Consider the following 21,793-nt stretch of genomic DNA (forward strand, 5'->3'; position numbering starts at 1 on the left):
AAAGAGCAGATGACCAGGTCCCTTCTGGACTCTTCATGCACCATTTTCCTAGCCCTGCATTTCAAATCCTAAAATGTTTTGGCTGCTGTGCTTGTGGTGAGTTTAGACTACTCTTGCTGTTCTGTAAAGTTCTGTATCTGTATCTGTCTAATGTTTCAGTAAACTAGCCAGGAACAATAATTATTTGGGTGACATGCAAATAGGATTAGTGAATTGGAGAGGCACCAAGATGGCGTCGTTAGTGGAAGCATTGACTTGAGCTCCGCAGCAGTTGTGCGGTTTTTATTAGTTTTTATTAGTTTTATCAGTTTTTATTCAGCTTTTATCAGCCTCAGTATTTTATCTACAACATTTGGCAGCTGTTCCTTAACTAATATATTCACAAAGCTTGAGTTAAAAGCTCAAGTTAAAAGTCTTAGAAAAAGTCCTGGAAAGTCCCGGGGAGTTAGCTTTAGCTCAACTCAATCTACCAACTACTTATCAGCAGGAGTGGAGATTAATTGCTCTCTTTTAGGAGGACGCCAAGCTTTCGGATTCACAGCTGAAATTAGTAGTGGCTGCATCTCCAGGAAAATGACTAGGAAAAAGAAGCAACCAGTCTCTTCTCCACAAATGAGCCCACAGCAGAAGTGCAAGCAGAGTAAACTGGATGATTTCGTAAGAGCACAGAATTCAGAACCTACCACATCCAACAGAGCACATTCCCAGGTAGGTGGGAACACTTTAATGGGTGGAGATCACCCAGGGGAGAATGCTGAGACGAGTGCCCATGAACTATCCAATGAACATCAGAGGGGGCACCGCTCTATGTGGAAATACTCGCGGACCACTGTTTGCTGACTGCAAGAACATTGGAGGAAATTAACAGCAAATTAAAAAAAGTAATGTCTCTTTTGACTGAATTGGTGCTTCTGGCGACCAGAAATAGCACCCTCAATTCTAAAGAGGCCAACCACAGCGTTGCCCTCCCCCATGACCATCATGTACAGGCGTGTAATCAGTCTGGACTTGATAACCAAGAGACTACAAATAGTAAAAATAACAATAGTGAAAGTAGGGACCTAATCCTACAAAGCACTCAAGTAGCTCTCGATATATATCCTTTCAGTGGTAAGCTGCCTTACTGGAAATCAATTGACAGCGTGAAGAGAAACTTTAAGCTTTTACTAAACATCCAGTGCAACAATTTGATCACGATAAACTTGCTTTGCACGGACCCCCAGCACACTAGACTCCTGCTGACATTTTTTGACTCGGCTACTCCTAAAAAGCTCCTGAATTATAGGGCGCTCTTACAGGACTATAATATTGATTTGAGGCACGTTTTTAAAAGATACGGAACGAAAACAACTACTACCAAAGTTGCCGTATAGCCGATCAGCCCCAAGAAACCAATGCCCTCTTTGCTGAAGAGATTTTGTCATAGGGCCACGATTCATTCAGAAGGGCCGTCAAAGATGGATATGTGCAGTGAACCCAGCTGTAATACCCCCTTGGAGATGAAAACTTCAGAGCAAATAGGCCAAACACATAAAGACCGCCAGCACAATCTAGATAAATCAAAGATCCATCAGACCTCTGGCAGATCCTGAATTTCACCATTATTTACCCCGTCTGAAATCTGTTCAGCCAATGACAAATGACACTCCTCCCAAGGGTAACGTGACACACAGAAAGTCAGAGATAGATCTAATTGTCTTTGATGAAGCCCCCCCCCCCATGATCTCAGCAAATCAGCTAACACTGGCTCCAGGAGAAATTACAGGGGCGTATAATTCTAACATTGCTCCAAGTTCTAGTGAACTCACCCATCAAATCGCTAACACGAGCACAATCAAGGAGATGACAGTTGCAAGTTCAAGAAGTGATGACACCAGGGTCAACGGACTAACAACTGGCGCCCCAGAGGTAGTGGAGGAAATAAATCAGGAACCGTCTGGGGCTCCAAATCATAGCCAACCTTCTGACATGCACCTAGATTGACTTTATGCCATGCCTGGGAACTTGGTGTAACATTCCTCTTTGAAGCTGTTATTGTGGAATGTGGCAGGGTGGTTTTCTAAGCTGTGTCTCCCTGACTCTACAAAGTTAATAAGGGCACATGATATACAGTGGTACCTCGGGTTAAGAACTTAATTCATTCTGGAGGTCCGTTCTTAACCTGAAACTGTTCTTAACCTGAAGCACCACTTTAGCAAATGGGGCCTCCTGCTGCTGCTGCACCGCTGCTGTGCGCTTTCTGTTCTCATCATGAAGCAAAGTTCTTAACCCGAGGTACTATTTCTGGGTTAGCAGAGTCTGTAACCTGAAGCGTCTGTAACCCGAGGTACCACTCTAGTCTGTTTACAAGAAACCTGGTCATTATGTCACATCAAACTTGCAGGTTTTAATGCCTTTTCAGTTCCAGCAACCAAAAGCCACAAGAAAGGTAGGCTTTCGGGTCGATTGTTAACCCTGGTGGCTCCCCATATAAAAAGTGAACACATCCTGTCGACAAATGCATAGCTGTCAATGTTTTCCTTTTTTTTAAGGGAAATTCCCTTATTCCGAATAGGATTCCTTGCAAGAAAAGGGAAAAGTTGACAGCTGTGCAAATGCTAGCTGTATATTACTAGTAACAAAGATAGAGCTAGTATGCCAGGAAATGTTACTGATTAATGTGTATATCCCTCCCACTCCTAGTCACAGCCAAGAACCTACAATGGGAATTTATTGCACATGTGCTCAAGAATCTGGACTTCATCTGCCCTGACCTACCTATTACATTGACTGGAGACTTTAATGCCCGCCTAGGCCAAGGGTAGGAAGTGTATACAAAAGCATGGGAAATCTTGGATACCTCTGTTCTCCCAGACTTCTGGTTTTGGGAACGTAGATCCCAGGATCCAGTAATCAGTCTGGCTGGTCTGTGACTCACCAAGCTGACCACCACCAGGGCCCTGACGTGGCTCAATGGGCTAACTGACTGGGAAGGCTCTGAGAATTTTACCTATATCTCCCTGCAGGGAAATAGTGTGGTGGACTATATTCTGATACCAATTTGATGCACTATGTGGCTGAGTTCTACATAGGTGATCCTATGCTCAATGACCATCTCCCTCTACATTGCAAACTTGTCTTTCCATTGAGGAAGTCAGAAGAGTTAATTAATCCATCCCCCCCAGCAACCGAGTTTCCACCACACAAGGATACAAGTTAACGAGCATACACTATCTCTTTACCAAAGCTTGGTGAATTCTGACCATGTGATTCATTTGTTTGCAGTAGAGAAAGGTGAACTTTCCATGTTGTTGGAGTCTCTCGGTTTGAAGAACTTATTGACACTTTAACAACTGAACTGTCCCATTTACACTCGCACAGGCCACCTAAGAAGAGGGGGATTCGCGATTGGACTGACAAAGAAACCATAGCAATTAAAACTGAGGTTAGGAGAATCTATAGAGAGTTCAGAGAGACGGGCAGCTCTCCATTGCCCGACATATACTTCTCCAGATCTCAACAACTTAGGGAAACTATCCAGCTCAGCCGGATAAGATATAATCAGGCATGCTGGGATACACTACTCTCAGCCATCCTAATGAAAGATCATAAGATATTTTGGAAGGCTGTAGCAGTCTCCCCACAGACACAGGATGATTCGCTGACATTGATTCCATCTTTGTCATGGGTAGAGCATTTTAAGGCGGTTTTCTTTGATGACTGTATTCTACCAGATAGTCATGACCGTACCACTTTTAGAATCATAGAATCATAGAGTTGGAAGAGACCACAAGGGCCATCGAGTCCAACCCCCTGCCAAGCAGGAAACACCATCAGAGCACTCCTGACATATGGTTGTCAAGCCTCTGCTTAAAGACCTCCAAAGGAGGAGACTCCACCACACTCCTTGGCAGCAAATTCCACTTTTACTTTCGCGGATGAGTGGCCCCCTGTCTCCATCACTGAAGTTATAACTCTAGCTGACCAGATGAAAGCAGGAAAGGCTGCCGGCCCTGATGCTATTCCATCTGAACTGATCAATGCCAAGCCAGAGTGGTGGGCTCTGATACTAGCGGAACTATTCACTATGATAGATAGATCTGGTATTATACCTAACTCATGGCAGCAATCTATAATTATCCTAATCTTTAAAAAGAGTGACAAAAAGCTGTCATCCAATTATCGGCCAATTAGTCTACTGTCACACATCGGGAAATTGTATGCTAAACATCTGTTAAATAAACTAACTACTTGGCTTGATGAGAATAACATCATAGGTCCAGAGCAGGCAGGGTTCAGGCCAGGGAAATCTACTTTACGCAACTGTTTGGTGTTAACTCATTTAGCTGCTAAGTACACGTGGCTTCATAAAGAATGTCTTTATGCGGCCTTCCTTGATATCAAGGCTGTTTTTGACACTGTTGACAGGGGGCTGTTATGGTCCAAATTGGAGACAATGGGCCTAGAACCTAGATTACTTTACTTGATTAAAAAACTTTACACAAATAACACCTGTTGCATAAGAACAACACCAACGAATGTAATGACAGTTCCTGTCATTATAAACAGAGGAGTAAAGCAGGGCTGTGTACTTGCTCCCTCTATTTTTAATATTCTCTTAACGACCTCACTTCTTTACTAAAACAGATGGATGCCCACAGCCCAAAACTCAACGCATCAAGCATTCCCATCCTTCTATATGCAGATGATATGATTTTGCTTTCACGGACAAGAATTGGCCTAAAACGTTTGTTAAATTCCTGAATTGACTATCTATCCAGAATGAAATTGTGCATGAACTTTGATAAAAGCAAAATAATGGTTTTTGGGAATTCACGCAAAAGCTATAGCTAGGTATTTGGTGGAAAACCCATCCAGTAGGTATTCAAATTCAACTACCTGGGAATCACATTCCATCGTAGGCTTCTATGGTCCTCGCACGGTGCAACGGCGGTGAATGCCAGTAAGATGTCTATGCATGCCATAATGTGTTTCTTTATTAACAAGAGGTAATTCACATATCCCCTCTGCCCTCAAGGTCTTCAACGTCAAAGTTATAGCTCAATTGCTCTATGGAATTCCAGTCTGGCTGCCAGGGTTTACCCAGCTGGTAGAACGAGTAAAGGCAGCTTTCCTTTTTAAGATTTTTGCTGTCCCACGTTGTGTACCCTATGTAGCCTTGTGTCTAGAGAGAGGTCAACCATAGCCTGGGCGAGATTTCTTACATGCTGGTTAAACATCTGCCTCACAACAGATAAAAATCCTCTCCTTGGAGCTTCCTGTTTCCGGGGGTGGGAAATGGCTGACTCCCATACAGCCGGACCCCAGCTGTGCCGGTAATTCAAGGCTGATATGGGGGTAATTAGCCCTGGCAGACTCCCCAGGTTGGGGGAGGACTGTCTCGTAGACCCGCAGATTGTCCGAGAATGCTGACTTGCATCAAGGTGCAAGCGGCAGAACACTGGGTCGCAGAGCACGGTACGGCCGGCACTCTCCAATGCCATTCTCATAGCCGGGAACATCTGTTTGAAAAAATTAACAGATTTGGACAATAAACAGACATGGGACTGGATCGAAGAAGCTTAAGAAAAAACCTGCAGAAGTGTACAGTCCCTGGGGGTTTAAGCTCAGACTTCAAAAAGATTCTCATCATGGAGTTTGGATAACGGAGGTGTTTGGTATGCCCCTCCCCCCACTTAACATCTACAATTGGTTTTCAATGCCAAGCCTCATTAAGAACTTTTAAAAAAAGAGTACAGATGGACTTCTATTTATAATTAGGCATTTAATTGAGCAGCTTTACTTAAGACTTGAAGGACTTGATAAAGATGGAAGAGGAGGCAAGATGCCGCTAATATGACGCAGCATGTAAAAATTTATTCCTCCCTTTCTTCAAGGGAAGCAGGAGTTATGTGCTGGCTGATTTTGCAATGATTTGAGAGAACAACTTGGAACAATATACAGTGCAGCTGTTTGAAGATATTTTTATATTTATTATGAGCAAGAGAGAATCATAGAATCATAGAATCATAGAATCATAGAGTTGGAAGAGACCACGAGGGCCATCGAGTCCAACCCCCTGCCAAGCAGGAAACACCATCAGAGCACTCCTGACATATGGTTGTCAAGCCTCTGCTTAAAGACCTCCAAAGTAGGAGACTCCACCACACTCCTTGGCAGCAAATTCCACTGTCAAACAGCTCTTACTGTCAGGAAGTTCTTCCTAATGTTTAGGAGGAATCTTCTTTCTTGTAGTTTGGAGCCATTGCTCCGTGTCCGCTTCTCTGGAGCAGCAGAAAACAACCTTTCTCCCTCCTCTATGTGACATCCTTTTATATATTTGAACATGGCTATCATATCACCCCTTAACCTCCTCTTCTCCAGGCTAAACATGCCCAGCTCCCTTAGCCGTTCCTCATAAGGCATCGTTTCCAGGCCTTTGACCATTTTGGTTGCCCTCCTCTGGACACGTTCCAGTTTGTCAGTGTTTGTCAGAGAAGGTTAAGTTGTGTCTAACAGCCCTCCCTCTAGGGTCTGGAGGGGGGAGAGCACGGTTTCCAAAGGCTGATCGATCGCCAAATGACTGATATTTGTGAAATACAGTTTATCTACATTGTAATATTGCAAACAGTTTTGCCTAACAATTTAACTTGGAAGGTACTGGTTCAATAAAGCTCAAAAGGAAGGTTTAGACAATTAATGATTGGGAGTTGCTGCGCCATTAAACTTTAGATAACAGACTTGGACAACATCCCGGATTGGAACGGAGTCAGAGGAAGCTGCGCTGATAAAAAGACAGTTGGAAAAATATATACTAATAAAGCTGTATTTGACGGATAAAAGTATGTGATGTTGACTTAGACTTGAGGGCTAATCTGGATTCAGCTGTGATCCCCCCTGGACAGACCTACAAAAGTCACATGCTTTCACCCTGGAAACACAACACAGGATAATCAAATGTGCACCATCCTGTCCTGCTCAGAGTTAGGGGGACAAATATACCAGCAACAACCTGGAACGGGGGAGACAAACTTTTTAATGGAGCCATCCAGCTGTCTAAAACAGGAAATGACTCTCTGCTTTAAAAACTATTTTATTTCTGCAAAGGATTATTGAAAAATGGTTAGGCTCAGACCTCAAACAAGGCTAAGGTACATGTCTCTTGGGCACACAAAGCTCTCTGATAACCAAGACAAAACACTTGTCCCTCTGGCTTAATACTGATGGGCAGTGACTCTTCAAAGGAGGCACCTTTTTCTTTCTTTATTTTGTAAATATTTTTCCCCCAAAAAATAATAATCAATAAAATAAGGATACAAAAATCAAACCTCCATTAACATTTATACTTCTAATAAAAAATTCTACTATTTTACAAACCATCTTTTGAGGTTCTTTACACCTCAGGACTTCCTCCCACCCCTTCTACTGGTTCTTTACATCTTACATCATTCTCTGCATTTTGTTATCATTTTTATCCACTTGTTACACCTTTACATTATCTAATTATTTACGACTTACAAGTGCTTAATCTAAACCTGCCAATGTACCAACTTGTTTACAGTATTTCTGCATGTACACAATAAATTTCCCCCATTCTTTTTTAAACTTCTCATTGTCAGAGTCTCTGAATTTTGCCATCAGTTTTGCCATTTCTGCATAGTCCATAAGTTTTATTTGCCATTCTTCTATTGTTGGCAACTGTTATTCTTTCCATCTTTGGGCTAACAGGAGCCGGGCTGCTGTTGTGGCGTACATAAGTAATTTCTTCAGTTCCTTGGGAATTACTGTTCCTATTACACACTTCTGGTTTCTTTGCAAAGGTTAGTTTAAACATTTTTTTCAATTCATTATATATCATTTCCCAGAAGCTTTTAATAACCTTGCATTCCCACCACATATGATAAAATGTACCCTCTTTTTCTCTGCATTTCCAGCATTTATTTAGCAAGTTTTACCAGTGTTATATACAGTACCACCGATACATCATTTTCATATAGTTCTCTTTCAGTGTGGTACATGCAGTAAATTTGAGATCCGCCTTCCAAAGTTTTTCCCAATCATTCATTTGTATGTTATGTCCCAGATCCTTTGCCCACTTGATCATTACACACTTAACCTCTTTGTCTTTTGTTTCCCATTCCAACAGCAATGAGAATTTTTGACAATAATTTTATATTATCCTCCACTATTTCTCTTTGAAATCTTGATATGGTGTAACTAAATCCTTTCTTTTTATCATTTTTAAAGGTTTCATTTAGTTGAAAGTATTGTAACCAATCTATAACTTTCTCGCTGATTTCCTCAAAATCTTTCAATTTTAATTGATTATCCACTTCTGTTAACAGCTCATGTTCACTTTTTTTACGGATATTACTGATATTACTTCTGTCAGTGAGATCCACCATGGTGTCTTTTGTTCTAGTAAATCCTTGTATCTCTCCCATACTTTTAAAATTGCATTTCTTATTATGTAGTTCTGGAATCCTTTGTGGACTTTGGCTTTATTATACCATAAATACAGATGCCAACCAAATCTATTGTCATGCCCTTCCAAATCTAGAAGGTCCGTGTTTTCTAATTTAATCCCGAATCCAACAGATACAAGATACTTCATAATATAACTTTAAATCTGGTAGGGAGAAATCTCTTATTTCTTCAACATCCATAGGGAGTTTATATTTTATTCTCAGTATCCTCAGTTTCCAGATAAATCTCGTGATATCTTTCTGCCATTCTTTGAAGCATCTCATATTGCTTATCACTGGGACTGACTGAAATAGAAATAACATTTTTGGCAATACGTTCATTTTAATCACCAGTATCAAGACAGACCTTTTAAAATCACAGTAATCCAAGTTTATGCACCAACCACTGGTGCTGAAGAAACTGAAATTGACCAATTCTATGAAGACTTACACCTTATAGAAATGACACCAAAGAAGGATGTTATTCTCATTATAAGGGATTGGAATGCTAAAGTAGGGAATCAAGAGATAAAAGATACAACTGGCAAGTTTGGCCTTGGAGTTCATAACGAAGCAGGGCAAAGGCTAATAGAGTTCTGCCAAAAGAACAAGCTGGTCATCACAAACACTCTTTTCCAACAACACAAGAGACAACTCTACACGTGGACATCACCAGATGGGCAGCATCGAAATCAGATTGATTATATTCTCTGCAGCCAAAGACGGAGAAGCTCTATACAGTCAGCAAAAACAAGACCTGGAGCTGACTGTGGCTCAGATCATCAGCTTCTTATAGCAAAATTCAAGATTAAACTGAAGAAAGTAGGAAAAGCCACTGGGCCGGTAAGATACAATCTGAATCAAATCCCTTATGAATACATCGTGGAAGTGAGGAACTGGCTTAAGGATTTAGATTTGCTGGACAGAGTGCCTGAAGAACTATGGATGGAGGCCCATAACATTACACAGGAGGCAGCAACGAAAACCATCCCAATGAAAAGGAAATGCAAGAAAGCAAAGTGGCTGTCCAATGAGGCCTTACAAATAGCGGGGGGGGGGGGAGAAGGCAAGCAAAATGCGAGGGAGACAGTGAAAGATAGAGGAAATTGAATGCAGATTTCCAAAAAATTGCAAGGAGAGACAAGAAGGCCTTCTTAAAGGAGCAATGCAAGGAATTCTTTCAGGTCATTTTCACCCTCCTCAGGGACGCCCATCATTCTCTCCGTCTGTTCTGTTTCATTTCAAGGACCACTAGGGAATCCGCAAATGATTCCTGTCTGCCAGGACACATCCTCCTTTGGCGGTTCCTGAAAGTTTTTTAAATCTTTGGTTTCAGTCTCCAGTTTCCCTGATTTTTCCTCCAAGCCTTTCAGAGAGACATCAAACGCTTCTGTTTTCTTAGTCAGTGAGTCAATCTTACAGTGGTACCTCGGGTTACAGACGCTTCAGGTTACAGACGCTTCAGGTTACAGACTCCGCTAACCCAAAAATAGTACCTCGGGTCAAGAACTTTGCTTCAGGATGAGAACAGAAATCGTGCAGCGGTGGCGCAGTGGCAACGGTAGGCCCCATTAGCTAAAGTGGTACCTCAGGTTAAGAACAGTTTCAGGTTAAGAACGGACCTCCAGAACGAATTAAGTTATTAACCCAAGGTACTGCTGTACTTGACCATTGTGTCACCATTTCCGTATTTTTATCAATTCGGGCTAGCAAGTTATCTGCTAATTTGTCTGAGTACTGTGTTATCTCCTTGGCCAAATCTGATTTCATCTCAGAAATCATATCAAATAATTCAGAGTGGGACTCTTGAACCGAGGCCCTCCTAGTCATCATTGGTGTTGTCTGCTCCTTGGTTGCCATCTTACTCAAATGCAATTATCAATTACAGTTGTTACAAACTATAGGAAAAATTCAGCTCCTTTTTCAATCACCTGTGCCCTGCTCCTTTCCCCCCCTTAAGTGGGATGCCTTAACACTGGGCTGTGGGCCCTCCTCCATCTTGTTTACTCCATGTCTGACATCTAGCTCACTGCAGACAATACTGGCTAGCAGAAACATCCCAGCACAGGGCCAGGCTGAGACTTGCAACCTTAGGCACTCTAGCCCTGAGCTGCAGGCCCTCCCATCTAACTAAATTCTTCCAGAAGGACACGAGCGAAGCAAAACCTACCAATGAACCCTGTGTGAGACAAGATGGATAAATGGCAGATTGAATTCAGTTGCTGGGAACTGTTGCTAAGCCCAGGGTGAGTGGCCAATTACAAGATGTTCAAATTTACTACTGCAGTAGCTCAGTATGAGGACCATGTCACCTACCTCATGCACAGGCTGCCCCCATGGCTGGCAGCATTTCAAGAAAATCCCCTACATGTGCACATGAAGACTGATCATGAGGAAAGATGGTCAACTCCACGGCTAACAGTCACTGAGACACACACAATGGCAGTTCCAGGACGAGGCAGAGGGCCAGCGGAGCTGGTGGGACAAAGGTTGGCTGCTGAACAGCAAAAGTTAGGAGGCAAAAGAACCCCCCCCCCCCAGCTCCTTGCACAAGTCCCACTGAAGTGAGTGCAACTTCTGATCCCATCAGAATCTGCCTCACCAATCCCAAGTCAGACCATTAAAGCAGCTGGCTCAGTATTACCTTCACTGGCCAGCAGCAGCTCTCGAGGGTTTCAGGCAAGGATATTTTCTCAACCTTACCTGGAGATGTTGCAAGGGATTGAACCTGGGACACGCAAAGCATGAGCTTTGCCATTTGAGCCATTCATTTTTCTCAGGTTTGTGCAGGAGTGAATATCCAGGCAACTGTCCTGGGAGTGCACATCTGGAAATTTCTGTTTTCCTTGGTTTCAAGAGATCTGTATGACTCAAAAGCTCACTGCCAGCATAGTAAACATCAGGTGAGACATGGAAGGAAACACCTGGGGTTCTCATCATCCTGTTCTCATTTGCCATTTGTTGTGTTGTCTCTGAAGGATTCAGGACACCTAAGCTCTCAGCCATTTCCTAGGACAAAGATTGTTACCTGTAATCTAATTAGGAAAGCCTGCTCTCACCTCTTTGATCCTACAAGCAGTGGAGCTAACATACATAAAAACCAAATAGACTTTGTTGCTTTGAAATCTATGTTTAAGCTAAAGAATCTGGTTTAAACACATCCTGATCTACGTGATTTGAGGGCAGGAGGGGAGCACTGCAGGTGTGCCTGCCCCTAATCACTCAGCAATTACCTCTCAGGAATATTTCCTATTGAGCAGGGAGCTACCTGGCTCACAAACATAAATACACACACACTTAAAACAGCTCTCTCCTTGCCCTGTTCCCTGCCAGGCCAGCCAACCAGACTGGAGCTGACAAGAGCATCTACAAGGCCAATCCATTTCATAGAATCATAGAATCATAGAGTTGGAAGAGACCACAAGGGCCATCGAGTCCAACCCCCTGCCAAGCAGGAAACACCATCAGAGCACTCCTGACATATGGTTGTCAAGCCTCTGCTTAAAGACCTCCAAAGTAGGAGACTCCACCACACTCCTTGGCAGCAAATTCCACTGTCAAACAGCTCTTACTGTCAGGAAGTTCTTCCTAATGTTTAGGTGGAATCTTCTTTCTTGTAGTTTGGATCCATTGCTCCGTGTCCGCTTCTCTGGAGCAGCAGAAAACAACCTTTCTCCCTCCTCTATGTGACATCCTTTTATATATTTGAACATGGCTATCATATCACCCCTTAACCTCCTCTTCTCCAGGCTAAACATGCCCAGCTCCCTTAGCCGTTCCTCATAAGGCATCGTTTCCAGGCCTTTGACCATTTTGGTTGCCCTCCTCTGGACACGTTCCAGTTTGTCAGTGTCCTTCTTGAACTGTGGTGCCCAGAACTGGACACAGTACTCCAGGTGAGGTCTGACCAGAGCAGAATACAGTGGCACTATTACTTCCCTTGATCTAGATGCTATACTCCTATTGATGCAGCCCAGAATTGCATTGGCTTTTTTAGCTGCCGCATCACACTGTTGGCTCATGTCAAGTTTGTGGTCAACCAAGACTCCTAGATCCTTTTCACATGTACTGCTCTCAAGCCAGGTGTCACCCATCTTGTATTTGTGCCTCTCAATTTTTTTTTGCCCAAGTGCAATACTTTACATTTCTCCCTGTTAAAATTCATCTTGTTTGTTTTGGCCCAGTTCTCTAATCTGTCAAGGTCGTTTTGAAGTGTGATCCTGTCCTCTGGGGTGCTAGCCACCCCTCCCAGTTTGGTGTCATCTGCAAATTTGATCAGGATGCCCTTGAGTCCATCATCCAAGTCGTTGATAAAAATGTTGAATAAGACCGGGCCCAAGACAGAACCCTGTGGCACCCCACTAGTCACTCTTCTCCAGGATGAAGAGAAACCATTGATGAGCACCCTTTGGGTTCGGTCAGTCAGCCAGTTACAAATCCACTGAGTGGTAGCATAGTCAAGACCGCATTTTACCAGCTTCTTTACAAGAATATCATGGGGCACCTTGTCAAATGCCTTGCTGAAATCAAGGTAGGCTACATCCACTGCGTTCCCTTCATCTACCATTTGTTTGCACCAACATCATCTTAATGTTGCTTCTTCACTAGATTCTTTTGCAGAAAACACCAATGTCAGGATTTTAAAAAACCTATATGCTACACTTGGGAAGCAACCCTAATTTTGAAGGACAGGAGAGTAGACATTTTTCTCCTTGCCTCATACTCTTTCTAAAAAAAGAAAAAAATGTTCTCCTGAAAGAAAAGGAAAAACCTCCAGTGCTGCTCAGCACTTGATCTAAATCACACTGCAGTTGTTCCATCCCTTTCAACAGCAAGTATCACATGGGGGTGTTTCTTTCTTGTCTGGGTATCAGTCTAGGATTGCATCAGCACAGTCATCTCTCTCTCTTTCTGAGCAGACAAGCACCGCATCCCTCCACAACCACCTAGGCCAGAAGCATTGACATTCAGTGCATGCGTAAGACTCAGCCCTGCCTGTCTAGTACATGAGTAGGCAAACTAAGGCCCGGGGGCCGGATACGGCCAAATCGCCTTCTAAATCTGGCCTGCGGATGGTCCAGGAATCAGCATGTTTTACATGAGTAGAATGTGTGCTTTTATTTAAAATGCATCTCTGAGTTATTTGTGGGGCATTATTTGTGTTCATTCCCCCCCCCAAAAAAGAAAAAATATAGTCCAGCCCCCCACAAGGTCTGAGGCACAATGGACCGGCCTCCTGCTGAAAACGCTTGCTGACCCCTGGTCTAGAAATAGAGAAATACCTGCCAAGTAAGTGGTCAAAAGGAAACCCAGCAAGGGATAATGGTGATGACTCATTGAGATTTAACAAGCCAGCCTGGTAATTGCCTGTCCTACACAGGAGAGGGTGCACTCAAATGTACACACACAGATGGTGCACTTAAAACCATGTGAAATGACCCCAACAGTGCCCACCTTAAAGGGGCGGGGAGAGATTTCCTCCCTCTAGCTATACTCCAGTTCTTGATCTCCTGGCTAGCCTAAAAAACAGGAGCAGGAACATCATTCACCATCAGTTCAGGGAGGGAACATTTACGTGTCCTCTAAGAGACAAATGGGACACAGGTGGCGCTGTGGGTTAAACCACAGGACTTGCCGATCAGAAGGTTAGTGGTTCGAATCCCCGCAACGGGTTGAGCTCCCGTTGCTCAGTCCCTGCCAACCTAGCACAATAAAATCCCCTACACGTCAAAGTGCAAGTAGATAAATAGGTACCGCTCCGGCGGGAAGGTAAACGGCGTTTCAATGCGCTGCTCTGGTTCGCCAGAAGCAGCTTAGTCATGCTGGTCACATGACCCGGAACCTGTACGCCAGCTCCCTCGGCCAATAAAGCGAGATGAGCACCGTAACCCCGAGTCAGCCACGACTGGACCTAATGGTCAGGGGTCCCTTTACTGTATCTTTCAAGAGAGAAATGCATCTACATTTATCCCAAAAAGGATGAGCTCTTTCGCCCTTACAAGGCAACCCAAACTTGCACGAACAAGGCCAAAAAACAAGGTAGAAAACAGGAACTTTGACCACGAAGGGCTCCATGGAAGTCAAGCACATGGAGATACGGAGCTGCAGGAAGCCAATATTATTGCTGGTTCAGCACCCTGTCTAAAGATAACTGGAGAAATATGGTCTCTTTCTGGGAAAGAATGTTTTCCCTCACAACACACTTCCTCATTTGATCAGAAACATTTCAATCTCACAGTCCACATGTCCTTTTAGGATTCCCAAATTCTGAAGTCCATGTCTCGGGCAATTTGAAGCCTTCCAACTCAAGTCCATGGGCAAGGGCAGTTTCTGCTTTGTATAAAAAAAGGTCCCAAGTTCAATCCCTGACAGCTGCCTGGAACCCTGGAAAACTGCTGCCAGTCAGTGTAGACAATACTAAGCTAGGTGGTCTGATGTGGGCATATACGAAACTCCCAATTACCACTCCCACTCCCCTTTTGTCTGTACTTTTTACAAACAGCAATCAGGAAAGTGTTTGTTGTACCTGTCCTTTGTTTGACATGGAGTCAAAAGAGGGTGCAGAACATCCCACATGGCTGGGATAGTGATTTGTAGCAGAAGACACAGAGGTGCTAATAGAAGAAGAGTTTGGATTTGATATCCCGCTTTATCACAACCTGAAGGAGTCTCAAAGCAGCTAATATTCTCCTTTTCCTTCCTCCCCACAACAAACACTCTGTGAGGTGAGTGGGGCTGAGAGACTTCTGAGAAATGTGGCTAGCCCAAGGTCACCCAGCAGCTGCATGTGGAGGAGCGGAGACGCGAACCTGGTTCACCAGATTACAAGTCTACCGCTCTTAACCACTACACCACACTGGTTCCCTAGGGAGCTTAGATACAAGATTGATGAGCTCAGAAGGGGCGGGGGGTGGGGTGGAATCAGGGACAGAAATATCCCCCAAAGGGATAAGAGTAGCTGGATGAAAATAGGGAGGGAGGGAGGCTTTTAAATCCCTGGAAGCAGAGAGGAGGCTTTTGGTTCCCCATCCAATCACAGGGAGGACCATTCCAGGAAGAAGTAGCAGCCTAACGAAAAGGACCAACACAGCTCAGTGGTAGAGCATCAGGTTTACATGTAAATGGTTCTGGGTTCAAGCCCTGACATCTCCAGCTAAAAGGAGGAAGGAAGGGGGATGCACAAACCTGGGAAAGTCCTGAAGCCTTTAAGAGCTGCCACTGGTCAGAGCAGAGAAAGCTGGGCATAAATGGGCCAATGGCACCTTTGTATTTTCACATCAGCTCCCATGAAACAGAATACGATGTCTGGGTGTCCCATCTCTAAGGGGACTTTGGGGGGGCAGGGGAAAAACCTTGGCCACTCAAGATTTTAGACAACTGGAGGCCAAAGAGAATGGTACCAAGGTAGCTAAGAGTAGCAGGTAGAGGAAGAAGACCAAGATGTGAATTCCCACTAAAGCGCTGCAGCAGAGGTGCTTGCCAACGTTTACGCTGACTTTGGTGACACTGGAGAAAGACAGTTGCTACCAGGGACAGCAGCTCTGAAAAGCCTTGCAAAAGCCCAGCTATTTTCATAATTTCTTTGTCAAACTTTAAGTTGAGGGGGTCAGGGGAAGGATCTGACATGGAAAGGGTCAATTTGATTATTTATATGACCCAGGTGTCTGGTTGTGGGCACCACCAAACGACACAAAACTTCCACCAACCATAAGTGGAGGTTTACTATGGTAAAAAGTATCATTTTAATTTAAATAATAGTAAAAAGAGTAGTAGGATGAAGGACAACTGAAGCCAAAGAAGCATCATTGGAACAACTTGCCAGGGTGGGGGTGGGAATCCTTTTATGTAGAGGAGGGGGGTCATTATAAACTTTTTTATTTATTCTATTTATTTGTCACATTTTTGGACTCATGTACCTCAAAGCTACTTAAGTAGGAAAAAATAAAATGACAAAGGCATTAGATGAAAAGAGCAGCAAACATCCGACAATAAATTTAAAATGAACAGACCATCCCCACTTCACCTAAAGGTCATCCTCAGTGGCTAAGCAAAGGCCATTGGCATAACTAACTCCCCTTGCAATTAAAAACCAGAAGCCTAAATAAGGGTGGTTTTGCCTGGCACCTAAAATCATGCTTGCCTGGGGAGAGCATTCTGCCAACAGGGAACCCCCTCTGAAAAGGCCCACTCTCATGTTGACATCCTCTCTGCCTCCCTCACAAAGACCACAAGGAAGGGCAGAGTCCACGTTGGTTCATGTGGGTAAAGGCAGTCCTTGAAGTAGCAGGATCTTGAGTCACTTAAGGCTTTATAGGTCAAAAACCAGTCCCCAAACTAATCAGTAGTAGCCAGTGCAGTCAAACCAGATATGCTCAGACCCTCTTGGGTTATGCTCTTGGATGGTCTTGTGACTGTGTGATTTAAGCACCAGTGTGGTGTAATGCTTAAAGGTGTTAGACTCTGACCTTGGGAGACAAGGGTTCGAATCCTCACACAGCCACCAAGCTCACTGGGTGGCCTTTGGCCAGTCACTACCTCTCAGCCTAACCTACTTCAGAGTTGTAGTAGGGATTAAATGAAGTGAGGAAGGGAGAACCATGCATGCCACCTTGAGTTCCACAGGGGGAAAGTTAGGATATAAAATGTAATAAATAAATCAAACATAACTTAAGAGCAGTCAAAGGCCAGGGTCAGGGGAATGCAAAGACCTGAAGCGGCTTCCACCTCCTGAAGGGAATCCAAGCGGACCACATGCAAAAGAAAAAGGGGGGTGGGTTGCAATCCTTCATTTGGTTCACATTCACTGTACCCCAACTCTCACAGAGTGCTGGTTTGGGGGGCAATTTGGGGGAGACAAGGGTGAGGGGTTTATAAAAGTATGGTGCTGGGAAAGAGCAAAGAGGGATCTATCCTGGCTGACCCTTCAGTCAGCCGTCATGGTGGAGGAGTTGTATCTGGGATATTGGAGAGGGGTATCTGGATAGGAGAAGCAGGCTCTAGAAGATATTCATAGGAAGGGGAGACTCATAATTGGAGCCAGGGTGGTGCAGGAGTTAGTGTCTGACAAGGACCCTGGAACTCCTTGGAGAAAAGGTGGGACAGAAATGCAGTAATAATATTGATGATAACAAGGATGATGGGCAGTACTAATCCTGGCTCATCCTCCTTGGCAGAGTTCCATCACAGGTGCTTTGGGCCTGCAGGTGTTGGCGGTGGTGGTGGTGGAGATAGCCTGCGTGGCACAGTGGTTTGAGTTCAAATCCCTCCACTCAGCCACGGAGCTCTCTGGGTGTGATCTTGGGCCAGGCACTGCATTTCAGCCTAGCCTACCTCTCAGGATTGTGGTGGTTGCTGTCAGGATAAAAAAGGATTAGAACTTGGGAAAGACCAGCCAGCCTAGCCCACCCCACAAGGTTGTCGTGGGGGTATCAAACGGGGAGGGGCAAGGACCATTTACACCCATGTGGAACTCCTTGGAAAGAGAAAAGGTTGGGATAGAAATGAAGCAAATAAGTAATAAATTAAATAAAGTACTGGCGGGGAGGAGGAGCACACTGCAAGCCCCCCCCCAACACCTCCCGCCAGCCGCTCTCACCTGGGCTCGGGGAGGGTGATCTTCTTGCTGGCGCGAGCGGCAGGCGAACTCTTGCTCTTTTCCATGGCCATGAGGTAGCTGACGTCCGCCAACACGGCCTCCAGGTCCGCCATCTTGACTGCCCACAGGCCTGGGCCTTTGGCCTGGGACTCTGGCCAGGGCCCGCACTTGGCAAAAAACACCTGTCAGGTGAGGGTGGGGTGTCCCTCCTTCTCTCCCCAGGAGGCCCCCTTCTCAGCTGGCTAGCCCCTCCTCCTCCCTAAAAACAAAGGATGTAAGCAAGCCCTTCTCCCCTGCTAACTGGCACACACCCCCCTAACCCAGGATCCTATGATTGACCCCAATACCCTCACTTTATGTCCCCATTTCCCAACAGGGGCTAAAATGAACACTGTCCCCCTATCACCCACAAAATGACCAACAGACTCCCCCCGTCCCTCCTTTTATATATAGAGTACCCCCTCACCTTGGCTCTTCTAAATGAACCCCCTAAACTCTCACACGAAATTCCCCTGCTCTGAAGAGACCGCTCCCGTTCATTTACGGCCTAACCCCCCCCCCGAAAAACCCCTTTGGGCCCCGCTTTCCCCTCCTCCAGGTCCCCCGAAGCCTTGCCAGTTCCCACCCTATATACCTGGGGTGGGGAGGGGGCTCGGAGTTCTGCTAGTCCTGGGGGGCCATCCCCCCGTGGCCTGGGAGGCTACCGGGGACCCCCCCCCTCCTCGCCAAGCCGAGACCCTCAAAGAAGAAGCAGCTGCTGCCACCGCCGCCTTCCCATCGCGAGGGAGCAAAAGATGGGAAAGGCTTGGGGGGGCGCAGCGCAGGCGAGCCCCCCCCCGCCCTCAGCGCCCCTCTTTCGGCAGGGGCAGCGAGGGAGAGCGGCTGGGGGGCCCGTTGCAAAGAAGGAAAAAGCAGCCTATGCCCGGAGAGGGCAATGCACGCCGGGGGCGCAGAGAGCTGTGCCGCCCCCCAAGGCGGCTCCTTTCCTACTGCCCGGGGGGGGGGGGCGGCGAAGAAGGGTCGCTGCCGCTGGGCAATCTGGCGCAAACGCCCCGACGCAGCTTCCTTGCAGCAGCAGCAGCCGCCGCCTTGGCGCGCCGCCCCCCGCTCCTCCTTTGCGGGCTTCTGCTGCTTCTGCCCGCCGAGGCTGAGCTTCCTCTCCCGGCCCAGAAGGAGGAGAAGGACTGCAAGGACGAGGCGGCGGCGCCTTCCAAACTCCGGCGCTGGATCGATTTCCCCGCCGCTCCGGACGGCAGTAAGAAGCCGAGCCGCTGCGGAATAGCGGGGCGGGGGCGCTGGAGGGGGCCAGACTGCTGCCTCCAAGCGGCCTCCTGCGCAGCGCTGCACCTCCTCACACGAAGCGAGTTACTGGTCCGCAGTATGGACCGTGGGCTTCTGATTCCGATTAGAAGTTCTGCTCCATCCAGGAGCATAAGGGGAAGCTGCTTTAGGCCGGCAGTCGGGCCCCTGGTTCATCTCCTAGCCCCCCAGGGAAGAGAAAAGCCTCTCCTCAGAGCTGAGGCCTAATCCTTCCCAGTGGCGTAGCGTGGGTTGTCAGCACCCGGGGCAAGGCAAGTAATTTGCGCCCCCTAACCCGTGGATTTTAGCACTCGAGTCTCTTCCGCCCCCCCCCCCCAGATGTTGCGCCCCCTGCACCCCCCACGCTACTCCACTGATCCTTCCTTTTAAACTGGAGGTGCTGCAGACTGAAGCTCCGACCTGCCTGGAAAGCTGCTGCTCTCCTGCTGACCTGTGAGCCTGGACGCCTCAGTGGGAGGCAATTATTATTAAAAACAGTATATAACAGCTGCAGCCTTGAATATATAGAGCAAAAGGGTTTCAACTAAAGGGGCACCTCAAATCAGCCAGGTAAGCTTTATAAAGGTGATTATTTTAAATAAAAGTGGAAACTTGGGGTTGGAAGAGACCTCAGGAATCATCTTGTCTACCCCCCTACTAGCAGTAGCCATTCAGCCCCTGCTCAAAAACTGCCAGTGAAGGAGAGGCCACCGGTTCCCCTGTCCAAAAGCTCAAACCACCAGGGACTTCTTCCTAGTATTTAGGCTAAATCCTTTTCCTTCTGATTTGTATCCACTGGTTCAATAGCTACCCTCTGGGAGCAACATAAAATGAATTTGAGCCATTGTGTGTGTAACACCCCTGCACATAGTTGAAGGTGGCCATCATATTGCCTCTTAATAGTCTCTTCTCCAGGCCAGCCAACTCCAAGGACTTGTTTTCCACTACAGTGGTACCTTGGGTTACATAAGCTTCAGGTTACAGACTCCGCTAACCCAAAAATATTACCTTGGGTTAAGAACTTTGCTTCACAAAGAGAACAGAAATCGTGCTCTGGCAGCGCGGCGGCAGCAGGAGGCCCATTAGCTAAAGTGGTGCTTCAGGTTAAGAACAGTTTCAGGTTAAGAACAGATCTCCAGAACAAATTAAGTTCTTAACCCGAGGTACCACTGTACTTCATCATCTTTGCCACTCTCCCCTACAGGCATCCCAGTTGCAGTGTCCAGAACAGGACATAGTTAATAATAAAGTCCTTATAAAAGTTGCAGGTGGCAAGCACCATTTTAGCCCAGGGCCTTCTCTCTTGGAAACTTGTACGCTGGATTACTCCCCCCCCCCTTTAATTATTTCCCTTATTAAATTGCAGCAAACATTTTGCTTTTCCCTGCATCTGGAGCTGGCACAGCAAATCCAAATCAAGTTATCCAATGTACCCTAACTCATTTTCATTTTCCACAAGCCCAACTGTATCCTTGGATCTCCTTGATGTACATGAAGGCATTCATTAGAAAATATACCAAGTCAGCAAAGGATTTTGTGCAGCAAGTATCCTCCACTCTTTAATAATAATAATAATAATAATTTATTTATTATTTATTTTTATTTTTATTTTTATTATTATTATTATTATTATTATTATTATTATATTATTATTATTATTATTATTATTATTATTATTATTATTATTATTATTATTATTATTATTATTTATTATTTGTACCCCACCCATCTGGCTGGGTTTCCCCAGCCACTCTGGGCAGCTTCCAACAGAAATTAAAAATACATTAAAATGTCACACATTAAAAACTTAACTAAACAGGGCTGCCTTCAGATGTCTTATAAATGTCAGGTACTTGTTTTTCTCTTTGACATCTGATGAGAGGGCATTCCACAGGGCGGGTGCCACTACCGAGAAGGCCCTCTGCCTGGTTCCCTGTAGCTTGGCTTCTCGCAGTGAGGGAACCGCCAGAAGGCCCTCGGCGCTGGACCTCAGCATCCAGGCAGAACGATGGGGGTGGAGACGCTCCTTCAGGTATACCGGGCCGAGGCCATTTAGGGTTTTAAAGGTCAGCACAAACACTTTGAATTGTGCTCGGAAACGTACTGGGAGCCAATGTAGGTCTTCCAAGACTGGTGTTATATGGTCTCGGCGGCCGCTCCCAGTCACCAGTCTAGCTGCCGCATTCTGGATTAGTTGTAGTTTCTGGGTCACCTTCAAAGGTAGCCCCACGTAGAGCACATTGCAGTAGTCCAAGCGGGAGATAACTAGAGCATGCACCACTGGCGAGACAGTCTGTGGGCAGGGAGGGTCTGAGCCTGCGTACCAGAGGGGCTGGTAGACAGCTGCCCTGGATACAGAATTGACCTGCGCCTCCATGGACAGCTGCAAGTCCAAAATGACTCCCAGGCTGCGTACCTGGTCCTGGCACAGTTACCCTATTCAGGACCACAGAGT

The 21,793-nt window shown here is 45.7% G+C and overlaps 1 protein-coding gene across 4 annotated transcripts in view; it reads right to left on the reverse strand.

The window, feature by feature from the left end:
* GRK3 (G protein-coupled receptor kinase 3) overlaps positions 1-19,338 on the reverse strand; it is a 176,200-nt gene extending 156,862 nt beyond the window's left edge. For 3 of the 4 annotated variants that reach the window (XM_081168529.1, XM_081168527.1, XM_081168526.1), the window contains exon 1: positions 18,040-19,338. In XM_081168529.1, coding sequence (XP_081024655.1) covers positions 18,040-18,152 — 113 coding nt within the window. In that variant the 5' untranslated portion in view covers positions 18,153-19,338. The remainder of the gene's footprint in view (positions 1-18,039) is intronic. The other variant, XM_081168528.1, reaches the window with a different exon arrangement.
* Between the last annotated feature and the right edge of the window lie 2,455 nt (positions 19,339-21,793).

This window comes from Podarcis bocagei (genome assembly GCF_964188305.1).
Source record: "Podarcis bocagei genome assembly, chromosome: 13".
In the NCBI taxonomy this organism is placed as follows: domain Eukaryota; kingdom Metazoa; phylum Chordata; class Lepidosauria; order Squamata; family Lacertidae; genus Podarcis; species Podarcis bocagei.